The sequence below is a fragment of the Oryctolagus cuniculus genome, chromosome 1, assembly GCF_964237555.1.
Source record: "Oryctolagus cuniculus chromosome 1, mOryCun1.1, whole genome shotgun sequence".
In the NCBI taxonomy this organism is placed as follows: Eukaryota; Metazoa; Chordata; class Mammalia; order Lagomorpha; family Leporidae; genus Oryctolagus; species Oryctolagus cuniculus.
Window position 1 is genome coordinate 67,976,411 of NC_091432.1, and position 20,566 is coordinate 67,996,976.

Consider the following 20,566-nt stretch of genomic DNA (forward strand, 5'->3'; position numbering starts at 1 on the left):
TGGGGGCGGGGCGGGGCGGGGTGGCCCTGAACATGGCAGATGTGCCAGAGCTGGCTGGGGAGTGACCCTGGGGCCCCTAGTACAGGCCCAGAAGCATTGCCTTTTCTTGCCCTCCAACTGTGCGTGCGCAGGAGCAGGTCCAGGGATCTGTGCGGCCCCAGGCTCCTGAGGTAGGCCCGTCGTGTCCCCTGCACAGTTCAGTGGCCCCAGAGCCCCTCGGCAGGAGATACACCTGTGAAATGTGGGAGCTGCCTGCCTGGGTTCAGGGTGGAGACCCCACCAGTGGCCTGCTGTGGGATTTGGGCCAGTCGCTGTCTCCCTCTGGGGGGCTGCCCGGTGGTGCCTGCTGGTGTTCCGGACCAGGGCCATGGCTTGGGCTGGAAAGAGCAGGCTCTGGTCTGTCCCTCTGCCCTGTCATGGCAGCAGGGCCCTTAAGTGCAGTGCTCAGGGCTGCCCTCCCCGGGAGGAGAGGAGGCTGACAAGGACACCCAGATCCCCCCGGCACACTCCAGCCAGTGCCCCTGGTCCCTCCCTGCCCTGCAAAGGGCGGGCAGCGGGACTTGAGAGCCTCCCAGGCTGCGGTTCGAGCCCCAGCTTCCCCACTTGGTAGCCCTGTTACTGGCTTCAGGTTGCTCAGCCTGCAGACTCAGGATCTGCCTCTTGGGGAGGTACGAGGGCGCGGTAAGATGGTGTCCGTCAGGCGCCTGGTCAGCGTGAGACCTGGCGCCCGGGCTGCCGGGTCAGCACTAGGTCATCCGCCATCATTTGTCAGGGGCTCCCTGCAGGCCGGTGGGAGGGGCAGGGTAGTTTCTCCTTGTCCTTCGAGGCACCCCTTGCCAGCAGGGGGAGCTGTGCCCTCGGCTGGGGCGACACTGGTTGGTGCCCTGTTCTGTCTTTTGCATGGCAGTGTCACCTTGGGGGGCATCCCTGGGGCCTGGCCCCTGCTGGTCCTGTGTGGGTCGGGCAGCTGCAGGCCCGAGGACCTGGGGCCTCAGCAGAGGCCACGGCTGTAGTCTGCAGACGGCCGGGCCTGGGGCGGCCGAGCTGGGGCTCCTCCGCTGGTGTCACCTGGCATTCTTACACTGGGGGGCGCAAGGCCTGGCGCTGCTCTCTGGTGTGAGGCTTCCCCCATCTCCGGCTTCCTTCCAGCCTCCGGCTCCATCCTCTGGGCCCCAGCCGAGAGCTAGGTCGGGGCTCGGTCTGGGCCTGGAGGGGGCCTGTGGGAATTCTGTCGGGCCAGCCCCCACTGCCTGGCCTGCCCTGTAATTACCTGTTTACCTGCCATCTCCCCTCTGAGGTAAGCTCCCCGCAGGCCAGCCAGGCCCAGCTCATGGCTGCCTGCTGAGCCAAGCAGGGCCCTGGCGTGGGGAAGGCTCCGGAGAGTTGTGGGCACGGCCGCCCTCCCTACACGGTCAGTGCCAGCTACCAGGCAGGAGCACCACAGCCCTCCCAGGGCCTGCAGGGGGTGCGGCCCACCCCTTGGAGCGGCCTGGGTGTTAGCAGAGGGAGCCTCAGCTTCTGCGGGCCCTGCCCTGGCCGCAGGCAGTCCCCTGCTGTGCCTCGTAGCCAGGAAGAGGCCGCAGACCCCTAGGGAGCCCGGGGCTGATGCTGTGCGACCTTCAGCGGGGCTGCGGCTCTCTCCGGCTGAAGGTGTCCTGGGCCAGCCCCCAGAGGCTAGGGCAGAGCGGGGTGCTCTTGGTTAATTGCACTCCACCTCCGGGTGCTGTTGCAGTGACAGCCCTGGGGACTGAAGGGAGGCCCTGGGGAGCTCATTAAGGCGCCTCGTGCCGCTGCTGTCCCTGGTGAGACCCTGTTTGTTGTCGCCCCTCCCGTTCCCGGCCTGTTGCCCTGCAGGTGTCTCCCTGGCAGGGCAGGGGTGGGCGGGGATCGCTCAGCCCACCCTGCCACCCTGCTTCCCCACCTGGACACACATGCCTCCGCCTCCCGGAAGTCACTTTAACAAATATATTTATTTATTTGAAGGGCAAAGTGACACAGAGAGAGCCAGATCTGCCATCTACTGGTTTACTCCCCAAATGGCTGCTATAGTCAGGGCTGGGCCAGCCAAAGCCAGGAGCCAGGAATTCATCCAGGTCTCCCACGTGCCTTCCCAGGCCTGTCAGCAGGGAGCTGGATCGGAAGCAGAGCAGCTGGGACTCAAAACCAGTACTGCAGTGTGGACTCAGGCATCATGGGCAGTGGCTAAACTTACTGTGCAACCCCAGCCCATGAAGTCACCTCTTTGCTCCTGGTCCTGGAGGTGGCCCAGGGTCTGGGCACAGAATTCAAAGCAAACCAGACCTGGCTGGGTCCCCTGCCGTGTGATTGGGCAGGTCACTCCTCCTCTTTTTTTTTTTTTTTAAACATTTATTTATTTGAAAGGCAGAGTTACACAGAGGCAGAGGCAGAGAGGGGGGGGGGGGAGCGAGGTGTTGCATCCAATGGTTCACTCCCCAATTGGCTGCAACAGCCAGAGCAGCACCAATCTGAAGACAAGAGCTTCTTCTGGGTCTCCCACGCGGGTACAGGGGCCCAAGGACTTGGGCCATCTTCTACTGCTTTCCCAGGCCATAGTAGAGAGCTGGATGGGAAGTGGAGCAGCCGGGACTAGAACCGGCATCCATATGGGATGGCGGCACTGCAGGCAGCAGCTTTACCAGCTACGCCACAGAGCCAGCCCCTGCTCCTCCTCTTGGTCTCTGTTGGAACCTACCTTCCTGCCCACAATGTGGTGGTGGGAAGATCTAAGGAGGCAAGAGGGGCATGGCAGGGCCAGTAGTGGCTCTCTGCACACCTCAAAGCCCTCCCAGCTCCCCCCTTTCTCTGTTCTTTTTTTAAAGACCGATTTATTTCTTTGAAAAGCAGAGTTACATAAAGAGAGACACACAGAGAGAGATCTTCCATTCTCTGGTTCACTCCCAACAATGCCTGGGACTAGGCTGGGCCAGGCCACACTGGGAGCTTTTTCTGGGTCTCCCATGTGGGTGGCAGGCACCCAAGCACTTGGGCCATCTTCTGCTGCTTTCCCAGCCTCATTAGCAGAGAGCTGGATCAGAAGTGGAGCAGCCAGGATTCAAACTGGCTCCCATATGGGATGCTGGCCTCCCAGACAGCGGCTTAATCTGTCTTACTTCTGCCGCCTTTCTCTGTTCTGTGGCAGAGGCCTCCCCCTCCTGCGGGCTCCCTGGTGGGGGGTCCTGGACTTGACTGGATGCTCCCTGAGTCAGGGCAGTGGACTTCGGGTGATCAGATTTGGTGAGCCTGAAATCAGGATGTGGCGTTTGCCATCAGGCCTGGCCTGGCTGAAGCAAGACCTGAGGGCCCCTGTGAGCATGCCTGCCCTGGAGCCTGGTGCAGCCCTGGGCACAGGGACAGGCCTCTGGCTGGAAGAAAGCGTGGCCATGACCGGAGCCCAGTCGCACACCTGGTATCAGGGGGAGCCAGTATTGTGCCTGGCAGTGCTGAGGCGGGACCTGGCAGAGGCGCAGGGAGGCAGGGCTGGGCCATCTCACTTCTGCCTGACAGTGTCTGCCCCTCTGCTGCCCCTGGCCTGGTGTGGGAGCCCACTGTGCTCTGGTCCCATGGCGGTCCATTCTCTGCGTGTGGACCGAGTGCCACTGGGCCCCGAGCACTGGGGTGGGAACTGGGGACAGAGGATTTGACCAAGTCCCCCATGGTGTATGGCAACCTCAGCTTTCCAGTACAGAGGCAGCCAGCCTGAAGGTTCCCTGTGGGTTCTTCTGGTCTTTCTGTCTTCCCTTCAGGGTTACAGAGGTGGCTGTTTGCTGGTCCTGTTTTGTTTCATGCACAGTTCTGCAGCCACACACCTAGGTTTGGCGCTCGCATGTCTCCTCTGGATTCAGTCCTGCACCTGCCCAGGTAGCTGATGGCTGAGCAGAGGTGCGGACGGCACTGGGCCCAGCCCGCACCTGCAGCCTCCTGCCTCTCTCCTGGCCCCTTGGCTCCAAGCTGCAGGGCTCGCTCCTCCCCCAGCTCCCCTCCCCTCTTGCCCTGGCTGCTGCTGCCCCTCCCTGCTCTCCTCTCTCTGAGGCCCCAGCCCCAGCCTCCTGCAGGCTGGTTTCCTTTGCTCTGGCTGAGACCGCGCCTGCCCAGCGGTCCCGTCCCGTGCCCCTGGGTCCCCATGGGGAGAAGCCGCATGCCCCTCCCCTACACCCTCAGGATCTGGGAGTCGGGGGTCTCCTTCCTCCCAGGGGCAGCCTCCAGACCCTGACCTCGCTACACAGGCTCTGACTCTCTGCAGGTGGTTGGCGCCGCACCCCCAGTCCCCTGCCTGACCCCTGGCACCTGGGCCTGGTACCTGCAGTGTCCCAGCCTTTTCTACCCCAACTAGCGCCGGTTCCCGGGAATGACCCAGCCCTCCCCTGGCCCGCCAGTGCCTGGCCTGGCCCTCGTTCTGTCACCTTCCCCTGCAGCCGCCACAGTCAGTAGCTGTCCTGGCCGCAGCCCAGATCCCAGGCTGCTTTCTCTGAGGGTCTCAAAGGGTCAGTCTCTCCCATCCCACCACTCCGGGGTCTTGCTTCTCCTCACCCATCCCCAGGTCTCATTTTGGCCTTGGCCACTGCCCACCTTCCTCTGTTGGCCGTGGCCTTGGGCCCCGTGGTCCATGACATTAGCAGTTCTGTCAGCATGCCTCTCTCAGTCATTCATTTAACCAGGAGTGTTGCTGAGGGTCTCCTGGGCGGCTGCCCCTGTCCTGGGCGCTGGCCAAGTAAGGAAGGAGAGAGGACCGTCCCTGTCCCCCAGGACTTCTGGGTGAGTCGGTGGTGTCACAGACTAAGACGAAGTCCACAGCCAGACACAGGGCAAACTTGAACGCAGGGGAGGGTGGGAACAACTCCTCGACGTGACCCTCAGCCCGGCCGGCTGTTACCTGTGTGCTCCTCTAGCCACAGGGTGGTCCCATAGTCGGGTGTCTCCCTCTGTGTGGTCCTCACCTCCCCCGCCACACACACGCCCGTTCCTCCGTGTGCTGGATTATTTGCTGGATTCTTCCTTGGCCTCCATCCCCTTGGGCAACACGGGCTCGGTCCAGATGGAGCAGGTGGTGGGGTCACAGTCGCAGCAGAGCCCAATCACGGGGCTGGGGGCTGGGGCTTGAGGCAGCACCAGCAGGCAGAGGCATCTGGGGCAGGGACTCTGGGAGCCATTGGCCGAGGCCCAGCAGTGTGAGCGCCTCCAGGGAGGCTGTTAGGAATGAGAATTCCCAGGTTCCGTCAGAGACCTGTTCAATAAGAACTCTGGGAGTCTGTGCTTTAGGTCCTGCAGGTGGTCTCATGTCCAGGGGAGCCTGAGAACCGTGCATGGAGAGGCAGTGGTGCATGGTGGAGTCGCAGCTGAGGGCGTCCGGGGAAGGTTCCAGGGTATTTGGGAGTTGACCCACAGGCTCAGTGACTAGGTGTGGGGGAGTGGGGGTTGGGGCGTCAGGCGTGCCTCCCAGGTTTGGCGGGGGTCACCTCAGACCTGAAGTCAGCTGTGCCTTCTCTGGTCTCTGTTCCCCGCTCCTTGGAGGGAGGAGGGCTTCTGCCCCTCCTTGCCCCCCCCCCCCCGCCCCCACCCTGCGTCCTTAAAGAAGTGCGCGCTTCCGCACAAACAAGCCGGCTCCCAGCCCGCCTTGGTAGTCAGGGCCGTTGCCACAGCAGTGACGTCAGTGGCCTGGTCCCCAAGGAGCGTCACCCCCTGCTGCCTGCCTGCCTGCAGTGCCCGCATCTCACTTCTGCCAGCGGTGGTGCGGAGGCAGGCAGGGACTCCCCCTCTGCTCACTCCGCATTTTGAGACCCCGGTGGAAGGGGAGGCGGGGCCCGCTGGGGCGGCCTCTCTTCTCCCGGTGGCCCCTGGGCCCCAGCGCACTCGGCTCCTTGGCGTCGGTGGGAGCAGCAGCAGCAGTGGTGCTCGGGCCATGGCGGAGGAGGCGCCGCAGCGGCCGCAGCTGGACATGCCGCTGGTCCTGGACAAGGACCTGACCAGGCAGATGCGGCTGCGCGTGGAGAGCCTGAAGCAGCGCGGGGAGAAGCGGCAGGACGGCGAGAAGCTGCTGCGGCCGGCCGAGTCCGTGTACCGCCTGGACTTCGTGCAGCAGCAGAAGCTGCAGTTCGAGCGCTGGAACGTGGAGCTGGACAAGCCGGGCAAGGTCACCATCACGGGCACCTCGCAGAACTGGACGCCCGACCTCACCAACCTCATGACGCGCCAGCTGCTGGACCCCGCCGCCATCTTCTGGCGCAAGGAGGACTCGGACGCCATGGACTGGAATGAGGCGGATGCCTTGGAGTTCGGGGAGCGCCTGTCGGACCTGGCCAGGATCCGCAAGGTCATGTACTTCCTCATCACCTTCGGCGAGGGGCTGGAGCCCGCCAACCTCAAGGCCTCGGTGGTCTTTAACCAGCTCTGACAGCAGCTGCTTGCCGCTGCCCCTCCTCCCGCCCGCCTGCCCCCGCCCCTGCCGGCGTCTCCTTCCTCGCTGCTGTGTCTTAGGGGGCGTTCTTCTAGCAGTTCTGCCCGTCCTCAGCTGGGCCGGGGTCCCCTGGGCCCCACGGCCTCCATCCTCTGCTTGCACAGCTCACAGAAGGCTCTGTAGTATAGAAGCTGGACTGTCCGCTGGCGCCGCCGCCGCTGTAGTTGGTTGAGGCGGGGTCATGGCCCCTTCTTCCTGCCGCTCCAGTGTGGGAAAGAGAGAGAGACTGGCAGATATCTAGAGAGACACCCAAGATCCAGAGAACCCCCCAGCCCAACAGGACAGGGGCAGCGTCCCTAAGGACTCCAGCAAGCAGGTGGTCGCTGCCCCCTGGCACCGTGCCCTTTGCTGAAGCCCGCATCCGGTGGTGGACCCAGCCTGAGGACCTGGGAAGGCATTGCTCCTGGCCACAGCCTCACGTGGCCCCACAGTGCCCTAGGGGCCCTCGGCATGTGGGGCAGGATCGCCGGAGGATTGATTGGTCAGGGGGGCGAAGTTGCCCTGGGAAGGGAGGCAGGATGGAGCCGTGGATTCAGGGGGACCCGTGGGAAGCCGTGTGGAGGTCTGCCTGTCTGTGGAAGCACGCACAGACTGGAAGCACATAGCGTCCGTGTGGGCAGAGTGTGGGAGTCCGGGCCTGCCCTGTAGGTTTGGCCCCAGGTGGCCCTCAGCGGGGCTTCCTGAGCCGGGAGATGGAGCTTCCCACAGAGCAGGATTCAGTACCCAGAAACGGGAAGCTGTGTGGGGCGTCCAAGGTGTGGTGTCCAGGCCGCCCGGCAGCCGGGCTTCTGTCACTCGCTGGTCAGGGCTGGCCAGTGCTCCCTCCTGGCGTCACCTGTGTTGGCATTTCTGGGGCTGCTGTAGTGGTGCTGGGGGCAGGAGGGGGAAGGTCTAGACGGTGGGGCAGTTATGGTGACTGGTGGTCGGCAGCAGCAGTGATGGGGCAGTGGGACCCTGGCTCCTAAGGCCACTGGGTACACCCTGGTCATCATGGGGAAACTGAGGTACGATTACCATCAGGTTCCGTTCTGGCCCTGGGCCTTGTTCCCATTCCCAGAGGGCCTTCCCTGGAGCAAGAGGCCTGTCCTGGGCGCAGCCCTGTGTTCTCTCTCTGGCCAGTGAGAGCCTCCCCTCCTGAGCAGAGCTGTTGGGGGAACTCGGGGCCCGGGAGCAGGAGGCTAGAGCTATCCCCAGCAGCGTCAGAGCGGGGCGAGCAGGAGTGGGTTGTCACCCTCAGGGCCCTGTGGGTGGAGCTTCTGCGCCTGGGGCCTGTTCCAGGATGGGCTTGCCTCCTCTGCCCAGTTACTGGACCTCTCCCTGCAGCCCCGGGGCCTCTTGGGCCAGGCTGCCTGCCCCCTACCCTGCCCCACCGGTTTGAGGGCCTCCGCCGTGCCCGCTGCGTGTCTGCAATAAAGCCTGTGTCCTCGCCTCGGGGGTGTGCAGTCTCTCGCACAGTCCTTTAATAACTGGGCCCCCTGCCCCTCGCAGCCCTAGCACCCACACTGGGCTGCTCCCACACGCCCCAGCCCCCTCCCACCAACTTGCCGGACAGCTGTGGTGCTGCATGGGTGGGGGCAGCCACTCTGAGGCCTCTGCCTCTGCCCCCCACCCTGGGGGGACAGGCTGGCTGTGTCTCCCTCCCCCGCAGGGTGGAGCTGGCAGGGGTACACCGAGCACGGAGTGGGTGGGTGTCCTCAGGCAGCCCCTGCTCCTCCCAGCTTCAGACTTGCCGCATGTTCAGTCTCATTCCAGGACCCGTCCCCTCTAGCCCCCTGGGATCACTGGACCCGTGACTCCTCGAGAGGGCTGTGGCACTGATGTGGCCACACCTGCCCCACTGGGCCCTTCAGGGCTCTGCGCCCTCAACACAGTGGTCAGGCTCACTGTGTTTGGAAAGAGACAGCTGGGACGCAGAGGCCCAGGGGCCGGGGCTCTTTCTGAGGCTGGGGATTCTGTCCCCGGATCTCTGGGTGATGAGCCCACCTGGCTACACTGTCCCAAGGAGGAAGGGGGTGGCCCCCAGCCATTCTGGGCTCTGCCAGTGTGGGAATCAGCAACTGGGAACAGGAATCTCACTTTCAGCACCAGGGACCTACAGAATGTTTAATACCCAAGAGGTGGCCAGCGCTGCTGCTCAATAGGCTAATCCTCCGCCTGTGGCGCTGGCACACCAGGTTCTAGTCCCGGTCGGGGTGCCGGATTCTGTCCTGGTTGCCCCTCTTCCAGGCCAGCTCTCTGCTTTGGCCCGGGAGTGCAGTGGAGGATGGCCCAAGTGCTTGGGCCCCGCACCCCATGGGAGACCAGGAGAAGCACCTGGCTCCTGGCTTCAGATCAGCGTGCTGTGCCGGCCGTGGCAGCCATTGGAGGGTGAACCAACGGCAAAGGAAGACCTTTCTCTCTATCTCTTTCTCACTGTCCACTCTGCCTGTCAAAAAAAAAAAAAAGAGGCGCCATGCCCACCTCGCCCAGCCTAGGCACCGGGGGGCCCCACTGCAGCCCTGGCCGTGTTGTTGTCCTCTTGGTCCCAAACAGAAATCAGCACCCCTCCCTCCCGTGTCTCAGCGTCTCACACACTTCACACAGGCACAGGCTCGCACCCAGGTCCTGAGCGGTTCCAGCCCCTGGCTTGCTGACCTCCCCCCCAGCCCCCTCTGTCACCATGAAGCCGGGCAGGGTCTGCTGCTGCCCCAGGGGCCCTGTGGGCGCTGCTGTGTCGTGGATGGCTACTGAGGGATCACGTCCCTGGGGTGTGAGGGAGGCCCTAAACCCTCTGTAGCCCTCACCCCACTGCCGGGCCAGCCATGGAGAAGCCTCAGCGGCCGCCGAGGGAGCCCACATTGAGATTCTCCTTTCTCTTCTCTGGGAGGGGTCGGCGCCGTCCTGCACCAGGGGTTCTTCCTGTTTGGGAGCTGGGCTAGGCCCTGTGCTGAGCGCTGGGAGGAGACAGACTCGGCCCCGCCTCCACGGACCTCCTTCCAAGGAGTGGGGAGTCGGGGCGGGGTGCCTGCAGGGAGGCCCCAGGAAGGGGACAGGCGCAGAGGGGCCCCTACTGGTGTCTGGCGCTGGTGGTGGATGGATCTCTGCCGGCATGTGGGAGGATGAGTCTGCAAGGGTCCGCAGGGCTCCTGCTGGGGGGCGGGCCTGCTGCGGTCTGCACACACTCGCGGGGCCAGCTGACCGCCACCCTCTCCACAGCACGGCCTGGTCCACTCACACCTTTCCGTTTCCCCAGTCTGCAGATCCATTTCGTGTGTCAGCGTTTCTGCGTGCACCTCTGAGAGATGAGGACTCGTTTCACGGGCTAACAACCAAGGGCAGGCGTTAGGCCTCAAGGTTAAGTTGCCGGGCATCCCAAATCAGGGTGGGTTCCCTTCCTGGCTCCAACTTCCTGCCAGAGCAGAGCCTGGGAGGCCAGGGTCTGTAACTGGGTTCCTGCCTTGCACGTGAGAGACCAGGGTTGAGTCCCGAACTCCCATCTTTGCCCTGGAGGGAGCCAGTGGATGGGACTGCTCCTTTCTCTCACTCTCATTCTCACTCTTGCTGTTGCTCTCTCTGCCTCTTTGCTTCTCAAATAAAAATTATTTTAAGTAATAATAACCACAATACCAGTGTACCACCGAGGTATTTTTAGAGTAATTCTCTGACATCACCGAATCCGCAGGACACGTTCCGGGTTCCAGTCTGCGCTCTACATAAGTTCGTCGTACAGTTTGTTTATTTGAATGCGATCTAAACAAAAGCCTAGCATTGCAATTGCTTAATTCCCCTTTCACTTTTCTTTTTTGGCATGACTGTTTCATAGATGTCATGTATGAGCGTACTTCAAAAAATTCATGGAAAATGAAATTAAGAGAGAAGTGTATTTAATTTTATTGTTCAAGATTTATTTATTTGGGGCCAGTGCTGTGGTGCAGCTGGTTAAACTGCTGCCTGCAGCACTAGCGTCCCACATGGGTGCTGGTTGGAGCCCTGGCTGCTCCACTTCCAATCCAGCTCCCTACTGACGCGCCTGGGAAAAGCAGTGTGGAAGATGGCCCAAGTGCTTGGAGCCCTGTGGAGGACTGGATGAGGTTCCTGGCTCCTGGCTTTACCCAAGCCCTACCTCGGCTGTTGTGGCCATTTGGGGACTGAACCAGTGGATGGAAGATCTCTCTGTCTCTGTCTCTGTCTCCTTCTCTTTCTCTTTTTCTCTCTTCGTAACTCTTTCAAATAAATAAATAAGTCTTAAATTTTTGTTGAGGTGTGGGCATTTAGCGTAGTAATTAAGATGCCACTGGGGTTGCCTGTGTCCTAGATCAGAGTGCCTGCATGCAGGTCCCCGCGCCACTTCTCCAGCCTCCTGCTAACGCAAACCCTGGGAGGCAGCGGCTGATGGCTCAAGCAGTAGGGTCCCTGCCACCCACATGTGTGACCCCACGGAGTTCCTGGCTCATGGCTTTGGCCTGGTCCAGCCTTGGCTGTTGCAGGCATTTAGGGAATGAACCAGTGGGTGAAAAATCTCTGCTTCTGTCTGTCATTCTGCTTTGGAAGTAAAATAACAATGAATAAGAAATAAAACAGTGTATTTTAAATTCACACTTACAGGGACTTTTCCAAAAGTTCATGGAAATTTGTATTATGAAAAAACTGCATGAATGTCAATAATTTTTTGGACTAAAATAAGCTTATCTTTTTTAAAAAAAAAGATTTATTTATTTGAGATAAAGAATTACAGAGAGAGGTCTTCCATCCACTGGCTCACTCCCCAAATGGCCACAACAGCTGGAACTGGGCCAGACCGAAGCACATGGGTGCAGGGGCCCAAGCACTTGGCCATCTTCTACTGATGCCATAGCAGAGAGCTGGACCGGAAGTGGAACAGCTGGGACTTGAACCGGTGCCCATATGGGATGCTGGCACTGCAGATGGCAGCTTTACCTGCTATGCCACAGCACTGCCCCCTAAGCTTATCTTTTAATTCCATTTTTCATGAACTCTCTGAAGCCCTTGTCTGGGGTCTCCTCCTGATGCTGGAAGCCGCTGGCCACCGCCGCTGCAGAGGGGTGGCAGGCTTGGCTCCCATGTCCTCCTCCTGCGTTGGCTGCAGTTCTCTTCCAGACGGGGCCTGGCCTTGGTCGCACTGGGCTGACCCTGCTGCGGTGTGTGCAGCACTGGCAGGATCAGTGCCGGGTCCTTACCTTCATTTTTTGGTTTCTAAAAATTGAGTCGGCTCTCCCTTGTCCTCCGGAGGCCTCTGTTGTCCGTGTGTGTGAGCCCAGCGCTGCGCTTCGGGGGGCTTTCATCCCGCACAGTCGCTGTCTGTGCCCAGCCCCGTCGCAGGAGACTTTGGTGGCCTCCTGACCCCTGGCACAGCCCCATGTGCTGGGGGCCCGTGTTCAGGGTGCGTGCCTGTGAGCTGCCTGCCTAGACTCTGTCCTCCCAGCTGCACGGTCCCTGCTGGCCGCAAAGGGGCAGAGGGCAGAGGGGCTGACCAATTGACCCAGGGCCCATCACATGCCAAGTCCAAGGGCAGGGATTCCGGAGGGGAAAGGAAGGCCCGCGGGAGCTCTGACTCCGGCTCCCCAGGCCCTGGGGCCTCATCAGCTGTTCGTTGAGGCACAGAAGACTCTGGGACAAGCCCTGAGTTTGGCTAATGATCCCCTTGGGTCCAAGCAGTGCCTCCCAGCAGCCCCCCCCTCCCCCCACCGCGTGGAAGCTGCGGGTCAGGCCCGTGTTCTTGGTGTAGGACTCCCTGTTGCACTGTGCCTTGGGGTAAGTCCTTGCTTCTCTCTGTACAGCTATCTGTCCTGAGAGCTCAGTGGGGGAGAGGGTGGGGCTGGCCTGGGAGTGTCTCTCAGAAAGGACATAGAGGGGACTGAGGGAGGTGAGGAGGTGGGGAGGGAGCAGGCCTGGGCCCCCGCCAGGCTCAGAAGCCCCGGGTTTGAATCCTGCCTCTCTCACCTGCACTGGGGACAGCCGTCTGCGGGCGACTTCCTGTGGCGTTGCCCTGGGACTTGTGCTGAGGGGTGAGGTGAGCAGCCTGACTCCCTGGGACTTGCACTGAGGGGTGAGGTGAGCAGCCTGGCCCCACGCCTGACTCCCTGGGACTTGTGCTGAGGGGTGAGGTGAGCAGCCTGGCCCCACGCCTGACTCCCTGGGACTTGCACTGAGGGGTGAGGTGAGCAGCCTGGCCCCGCGCCTGGCGCCCTGGGACTTGCACTGAGGGGTGATGGTGAGCAGCCTGGCCCCACGCCCAGCACCCAGAAGGCTCTGCTGGTGGCAGAGCCACCTCTTGCTGCACTGGACATCTTCATTTCCTGGGTCTCAAATGCCCTGCCAGGGAGCACCTCCCTTTGCCAGCCTGCTTATGGGGAGAGGCAGGGCAGGGTGGGGGTGGGGGCGGGGGGCAACTTGGCCAAAGGCAAGGTGTCGTGGGTGTCCTGGGGCAGCTTCTGGCCCCCGGGCCACTCACCTGACTGGCAGAGTAAGAGGTTTTCACTCCCCCATGTACCCGCATGCCCACAGCGTCCCTGTGTGTCCTCATCTACCGGGGGCTGTCCTCTGCCAGCTCTCAGGGCCACTGGGGGGGGGGGGTCTGCCGCTCCTTTCCCCTCACAGCCCTGTGTGTGCCTGTGCTGGTCTCAGTGCTTGGCCCCAGTGCCTGCCTGTCCTGCCAGACCGGAGCCTCGTGTGGCCAGGGAGAGTCTGGTTCCTCCATTCTTCCGTGCCCATTGCGCACAGCTCCTCCTGCCCTGCCTGTGAGTCCTGGACAAGCCAGAGAGCATGTGAACGTGGGGGTCTCCAGCTGTGGGACCCTGCACACATTCTCTTCCCTCTCTGAGCCGGCTCAGAACATCATAGAGATGTGTGTGGAGTAGTCACTCAGCCAGTGTGCTCACTGAGCCCACTCTATGGACCAGGGGCCAGGTGCGTAGCAGTGGCTACTGTGGCCCTGACCTCAGAGAACTGGTGTCACAGTGAGAGGCTCAGACTTGAGCACAGTGTCCCACAGTTATTTAATTATAACTAATAAAAATAAGTATCTCAGATATGAAGTACCTGGGGCCGTGGGATGGATGGATAGGGATCCTAGCCTAGTCTGAAGAGTCAGGGAGGGCTTCCTGGAGGAGGAGGTTGGACACGAGAGGGCAAATGGGTGTGAGGAGGAAGAGCAGGTGTGGAGCCAGGGTGGGGGCTACTGTGGGGGGGGTGCAGTGTGGCTGGGGAGGTGGGCAGAGCATGGCGTGGGGCTGAGCACAGCTGGGGTGGGAGACAAAGCACAGCGGGGGTGGGTCTTACTTTCAGGAGAATTGACAGTATCAGAGGGATCATCGCTGTGTGGGGCGAGGGCAGGTGTAGCTGCAAGGGCTGTCACGGGGTCCCTGGCCCAGGAGATGTCTGAGCCAGGGTGATGCCAGTGAGGGCAGGAGCCAGATCCCTGAGCCGTGCTGGGGTTGGCATGGGCCTGACTGGGTGGAGGAAGGGGGAGAGAAGGCCGGCGTGCTGCCAGCTTCCAACTTGGGCCGGCCTGGGTGGCTGCAGGTGAGTGGGGACAGGGTACAGGGAGAGGCCTGGGGGGAGAGGGGAGGCCAGAGGGGATTAATGGGAGGAGCCTAAGGGAGCCCCACCCCCTGCGGGCCCCCAGGTGGGAAGGGTTTAGCCGGCTGAGGCCCACACTGGTTGACGACAGTGAACTTGCACCCCCTGCACCTCCCCCATCCTGGTCGCTCTGTCTCCATGCAGGTCATCCCAGACTGGAAGGAGCAGGAATGGGACCCCGAGAAGCCAGACGCCTATGCGGGCATCTTCCACTTCCACTTCTGGCGCTTTGGCGAGTGGGTGGACGTGGTCATCGATGACCGGCTGCCCACCGTCAACAACCAACTCATCTACTGCCACTCCAACTCCCGCCGCGAGTTCTGGTGTGCGCTGGTGGAGAAGGCCTATGCCAAGTAGGTGCCCGCCGCCACTGCAGGGGGCTCCGGCAGGCGTGGTGGGGAGCAGGGCCAGCTCCTCCTGTCCTGCTGCGGTGGAGGCTTGGCCCTGGTGCGGTGGGGAAGGGTCCCTCGTCTTACAGAGGAGGTGCTGAGGCCTGGCACGTTCTCTGCAGGTAGCCAGGGCAGGGCCCGCACTCGCACTCCGATCCTGGCAAAGGCCCAGGGCTGCTGGGCCCTCCCTGAGGCGGGGCTGCGTGTGGAGGGTGGGCCAGTGCCTGCCTTCCCCGCCCTCTGCCCCACACCCGGCCTCTGCCCCACACCCGGCCTCTCAGTCCTGTCTGCCCACCCAGCCCTCCTCCTGCCGAGTGTCAGCCCTGGGTCCCTGCCTCCAGCGCAGAGCCTGGCACAGGATGGGCCCAAGGGGAGATGCCGAGCAGCCAAGGAGGGAGAGGGTGGAGGTCGGGGCACGGAGGCTCCGGGATAGCCCCACCGGCCCTGCTGGCTCTCCTCCCGGGCCCCTGGTCAGTCTCCTTGGAAAATGTGGGGAGTTGGGGTGGGGGGAGAGAGAGAGAGAGAGAGAGAGAGAGAGGAGAGGGGAGAGGGGAGAGGGGAGAGGGGAGAGGGGAGAGGGGAGAGGGGAGGGGAGGGGAGAGGAGAGGAGAGGAGAGGAGAGGAGAGGAGAGGAGAGGAGAAAAACAAATATTCCCAACATCAGAAACAGGAAAACAGCATTGGCAGGGTCTGTGCTTACTCCTCAGACAGCAAAGCCTGCCCCCTGGCGGCCACTGAGCCTGCGCCGCCCAGGAGCTCTGACCGTGGCCTTGCTTTGTGTACACAGGCCACGTATTTCTTGTGTCGGCAGTGCGTTGAGTCTATAGTTGGGTGGCATTCGAGTCACGATGCTGTGTGACATCACCACCCTCGATGCCTGAACCCTTTTCAGCATCCCCAGCAGTGCCTGCCCTGCACCCCGGGCCTGGGGAAGCACCCTGGGCTCTGGGAGTTTGCCCGTGCCTTAGCGTACGTCTGCTTCTGCCCCGCAGTGAGCTGTCTCCATGGCAGCCGTTCATGCCGCTGTGTGTGGGGAACACGTGGTTACCCACCCGGCCGTGGTGGGCACGGGTCGTCAGAGCTTGGCTACGTATAGGAGTCTGCACACATCATTCCGTTCTTTTGAGTAGTGCCTAGGAGTGAAGCTAGGGTCAGTTCTGTTCAATTTTTAATGCTTTTTAAAGATTGATCTTTTTGAAAGGAAGAGTTGCAGGCAGAGAGGGAAAGACAGAGAGAGAGAGAGAGAGAGATCTTCCAACCTCTGGTTCACAATGGCCAGGGCTGGGCCAGACCAAAGCCAGGAGCCTGGAGCCCCATCTGGATCTCCTATGGATCAGCACTTGATGCTCCAGGAGGTGTCAGCAGGGAGCCGGGGCAGGGTCTCGAACCCTGGCACTCCGAGACGGGATGTGAGCCTGCCAAGCAGGTCACCAAACCCCACTACACCAAACCCCCTCCTGTTTATCTTGAGAAACTGCCAATTTTCCACACTGGCTGGACCATTCTGTGCTTGCTTGTTTTGCTACATTAATTTAATTTTTAAAGTGGTTATTTCTTTTCATTAGAGAGAACTCTTCCATCCTCTAGTTCACTCCTCAAATGCTCGTGACAGCCAGGGCTGGGCCAAGCCAAAACCAGGAGCCCAGAGTCCATCCGGGCCTCCCCCATGTGTGGCAGGGACGCAGCTGTAGGAGCTACCACCTGCTGCCTGCCAGGGTGCACATTAACAGGAAGAAGCCCTGAAGGTGAAGGAGCCGGGACTTGAACCAGGAACTCCCATGCGGGATGCAGGCATCCCAAGCGGTGTCTTAACTGCTGTGCCAAGTGCCAGCCCCATTTATTTATTTTTTTCTGTTGTTAAAGAGTTTATTTATTTATTTGAGAGGCAGAGTTACACACAGAGAGAGGGAGAGAGAGAGAGAAAGGTCTTTCATCTGCTGGTTCACTCCCCAAATGGCTGCAACAGCCAGAGCTGGGCCAATCCAAAGCCAGGAGCCAGGGCCTCTTCCCAGTCTCATGTGGGTGCAGGGGCCCAAGGACTTGGGCCACCTTCCACTGCTTTCCCAGGCCATAGCAGAGAGCTGGATCAGAAGTAGAGCAGTCGGGACTTGAACCAGCGCCCATATGGGGTGCTGACGCTATAGGCAGCTTAACCCACTATGCCACAGCACCCGCCCCTTAAGTGGCTTTTAGTTTACATGGTCAGAGGATTTGGAACGCAACAGTGTTGCTTTGTTCAGTGTAACAAGAATCTCCAGCTGGTTCCCTGTGGCAGGAATTCCTTCCATGGTGTGGCTGCAGCATTAGCTTTCAAAGGAGTTTCCTGTCTGATTAGGTTGTCTCGGATTTGCCACCACTATAAACCCTGTTGCCTAGCCAGAAGTAGCACAGCAAAGATCTCTGAGCTTCTGACTGGAATAGAGTGGCTACATTTTTGCACTGATTTTTAAAAACTGATTTTTAAAGACGAGCTGCTGAGGCTTAGAGGGGCTTGAGCCACTGAATGCCATGGCTGGGTGGTGTTGGCTTGGGAGTGGCCTGGGCTCCGCTGTGGCCTGCTGTGCGGCCATTGCAGTTTGCGTGACCTCTCTGGGCTTCAGAGCTCTGGCTGGGAGCTTGATCGGGGCATTCTCTCCACGTTGCCTCCCAGGCTGGCAGGCTGCTACCAGGCGCTGGATGGGGGCAACACGGCGGACGCACTGGTGGACTTCACCGGTGGCGTTTCGGAGCCCATTGACCTGATGGAGGGGGACTTCGCCAACGACGAGGCCAAGAGGAACCAACTCTTCGAGCGCATGTTAAAGGTGCACACCCGGGGAGGCCTCATCAGCGCCTCCATCAAGGTGAGGATGCCAGGCGGGCCTCCCCTCCTCCTGCCCCACCTGGGACGCAAGCTGCCAGGTCCCAGGCTGGTTCATACTGCAGACGCTCAGCCTCGCACGCTGTAGCCACACCCCGCTTCTGAGTGTCGTGGGCGTCTGAGGCTCCCTTGCTCACCGTGGGAGGCTCCAGAAGCTCAGGGCAGGTGGGAGGGGAGGGAGCCCCACAGAGAGCCGGCCCGGGGCCAGGTGCTCCGAGAAGGTCATCTGATCTCACCTGCGGCTCATGATTGGCTGCGTAAGTGGGGGCTCAGAGATGGCAGGATTTGAATCCAGGTTTACCTGACCTTGAGGTTGCTGATAAACAGGCTGCAGAGAAGTAACAAGCCCTGGTTGGCGGCATCCACTGATGTCTCTGGTGTGAAGACTCACCGGGGTTGGTTTCCAGCTGCAGGTGTTTTCAAAAACCCACTCTCAAAAGTCCTGAATGTTTAACGATCAACTGAGCCAGTGTGAGTCAGCTCCTGCATGCCTTGGAGCTGACCCCATTGCTGTCCCTGTGAGGGTCTGTCAGACCTGCGGACACAGTACTGCCCCATCACAGCCTCCAAGGTCGTGTGGGGGGCTGCAGTTCCTGCTCCATCCTGTAGGGGGTGCTGCAGTCTCCTGGCTCTAGCTCCAGCCCCGGAGTCCCACCTGCCTTTTGCCTCTCTTGAGTGGCTGTGTCCTCCTGCAGGCGGTGACAGCTGCAGACATGGAGGCCCGCCTGGCGTGTGGCCTGGTGAAGGGCCACGCATACGCTGTCACCGACGTGCGCAAGGTGCGCCTAGGCCACGGCCTGCTGGCCTTCTTCAAGTCAGAGAAGCTGGACATGATCCGCCTGCGCAACCCCTGGGGCGAGCGGGAGTGGAACGGGCCCTGGAGTGACACGTGAGGCCTGGGCATAGGGCAGGAGGGCTGGGCCTCCCGGGGGCTGGGGCCGGTGATGCTGGGAAGGCAGAAGAAGGGAGGCTTCCTTGGGATGGTGCAGGGTGATGGATTCGGCATGGGCAAAGGTCCGGCGGGTGAGCTGCCCTGCAGGGACTTGGGGACTAGGCTGGTAGGTGGCTGGGGGATGCCCCCAGCAGGGAGGGAGAGGGGATGACAGTGTGGCCTATGGGCCCTAGTGAAGGAGCCACCCTCGCCCAGGGCCATGCCCTGAGCCCCGCCTGCCGCTGTTCTCTGGGTCTCCTGGGGCTAGCATAGGGACAGTGGGAGGGGGCGGCAGGGCCTCTCAGGGGACCCAGCCGTGCGCTCCAAGGGAGGTCTGGCACTGAACTGTACCCCCTTGCACTGGCTGGGTGGTTCCAGTGGGGCCCCACCTCTCCCCTCCCTCCCTCATATCCCAGCTCCGAGGAATGGCAGAAAGTGAGCAAGAGCGAGCGGGAGAAGATGGGCGTGACCGTGCAGGATGACGGCGAGTTCTGGTCAGTGTGCTGGCCTGGCCGGGGATGGGGGTGGGGGCGGGGGTGGGGGCAGTCAGCGGCAGCGCCTCGCCCTGTGGCAGCGCAGGAGCCGCGCCCTCTCTCTGAGCCTCTCCGCCTCCCCTGTAACCTGAGCTGGGCAGGAAGGGGCCCCTGCGTCCCCACAGCCCACTCTGGCACCTGCCACGCCCAGGATGACCTTCGAGGACGTGTGCCGGTACTTCACCGACATCATCAAGTGCCGCGTGCTCAACACCTCCTACCTGAGCATCCACAAGACGTGGGAGGAGGCCCGGCTGCGGGGCGCCTGGACCCGGCACGAGGACCCAAGGCAGAACCGCAGCGGCGGCTGCATCAACCACAAGGACACCTTCTTCCAGAACCCGCAGGTGGGCCCCCCGGCGGACCCCCGCCCTGCCAGGGACTCCTCGTGCCCTTGGGTGCCCGTCTGTCCAGGGGGGTTAGATGGGCTTGCTGGTCCCGTCTCGGGGGCGGGGGACGGGTCCTACAGCCCCAGCCTCTCACTCTGACCTGCGAGGGTAAAAATGACAAAACTGCAGCTCGGAGGGACTGGTAGTGACAGTCGTGCCCAGAGTCTCAGGGACATTTAGGGACCAAGCCAGGGACTCAGACCTCTCATTCCCACTGCAAGCTCCTGGTGAATCTGGCCAGGCGGGGCTCCCGGCATGACCTGCGGCAGCTACTCGAACCTCACGCTCCATGGCGAGCCTTTGTTGGGCCCCGGCCAGGCGCCAGCATCTTCCTCCCAGCCTTGCTGCGCCGCCCGTGGTCAGCGCCGCCAGGCCTGTGTCGCGGGGGAGGGGCCGAGGCGTAGAGGGGTCACGTGACTGCGCCACGCATGCGCTCCACGTGGCTGAGTCCTGGCTGCCGGAGGGGGCTGGCGAGCCCGCCTCAGCGTGGTCCCACAGCAGTGTCTGTGTCTGTTTCCGCGGCCACACCTGCAGTACCTCTTTGATGTCAAGAAGCCGGAAGATGAAGTGCTGATCTGCATCCAGCAGCGGCCCAAGCGGTCCACCCGCCGGGAGGGCAAGGGTGAGAACCTGGCCATCGGCTTCGACATCTACAAGGTGAGGCCCGCCGGAGCTGGGGCGAGAGCTCGGAGGGCGAGGCCGCCGGAGCCGGGACCGAGCGCTCTTGGACACCTGGCCGCCGTGGGGATGGCATGGCGTGGGCCCGGCTTCCGAGGGGAGTGCTCAGCCTAATTTCTTCCTTGCTGAGACCCACAGCCACGGGCTGTTTGGTGGAAGAACAAGGGGAGGGTTGGTGGTGGTTTGGGCTTGCTGTGGGTGGTCCTGGGGGCAGCTGGGCCCCCGGCTGCTCTGCCCTCCACAGCTGCCGGATCTCCGTGTCAGGGCTTTGCTGGGCAGGCCGGGCAGCCTCACCCCCGCCTCTCCCCCTGGCCTGGAAACTGAGCCCTTCCCCAGGGGGTGATGCCCCGTGAGTGGTGCCAGTGGGCATGGTGAGGCCCCCCGGGCTTGTCAGACCCCGGGCACCTGATGAAAGCACGGGGGTAGGCCAGCACTTGGTCCACCCTGGGGCCCTGGGCGTCAGCCTTGGCAATGTGTTCCCATCACCAAGCTGGTGCGTTCATTGTGTGCTGACGTGCTGGGACACTGTTGCGACATTGCGGTGTCTGACCCTACTGACTTGATGACAGCAGGTCACGGCACCTGTCTGGAGGATTGTCTGGTACACCCTGGCAGCTGGCAGGTCCCTTCAGCACGCGGCTGTGACCCTGGACGGTTTTTATGGAGCTCAAACTCCAGACTGCACAATTGCCCTTTGAAAGAATCTGATGTAGTTTCTTCGGCTGTGGCCACAGGG

At 61.8% G+C, this 20,566-nt stretch overlaps 2 protein-coding genes across 3 annotated transcripts in view; both read left to right on the forward strand.

Moving 5' to 3' along the window:
- CAPN5 (calpain 5) overlaps positions 1-20,566 on the forward strand; it is a 47,741-nt gene that overhangs the window by 21,336 nt on the left and 5,839 nt on the right. For both annotated transcript variants that reach the window (XM_008263663.4, XM_008263675.4), the window contains exons 4-9: positions 14,195-14,403; positions 17,090-17,282; positions 17,995-18,188; positions 18,647-18,724; positions 18,915-19,110; positions 19,687-19,809. In XM_008263663.4, the coding sequence (XP_008261885.1) occupies positions 14,195-14,403; positions 17,090-17,282; positions 17,995-18,188; positions 18,647-18,724; positions 18,915-19,110; positions 19,687-19,809 (993 nt within the window). The remainder of the gene's footprint in view (positions 1-14,194; positions 14,404-17,089; positions 17,283-17,994; positions 18,189-18,646; positions 18,725-18,914; positions 19,111-19,686; positions 19,810-20,566) is intronic.
- On the forward strand, positions 10-10,318 carry OMP (olfactory marker protein). Its single transcript, XM_008263655.4, has one exon. It carries the CDS (start codon positions 5,918-5,920, stop codon positions 6,407-6,409), a length of 492 nt encoding a protein of 163 aa, XP_008261877.1. The 5' UTR covers positions 10-5,917; the 3' UTR covers positions 6,410-10,318.

Excerpts from the sequence above, each read along its gene's own strand:
- OMP (XM_008263655.4), top strand. The coding sequence starts at position 5,918 with ATGGCGGAGGAGGCGCCGCAGCGGCCGCAGCTGGACATGCCGCTGGTC.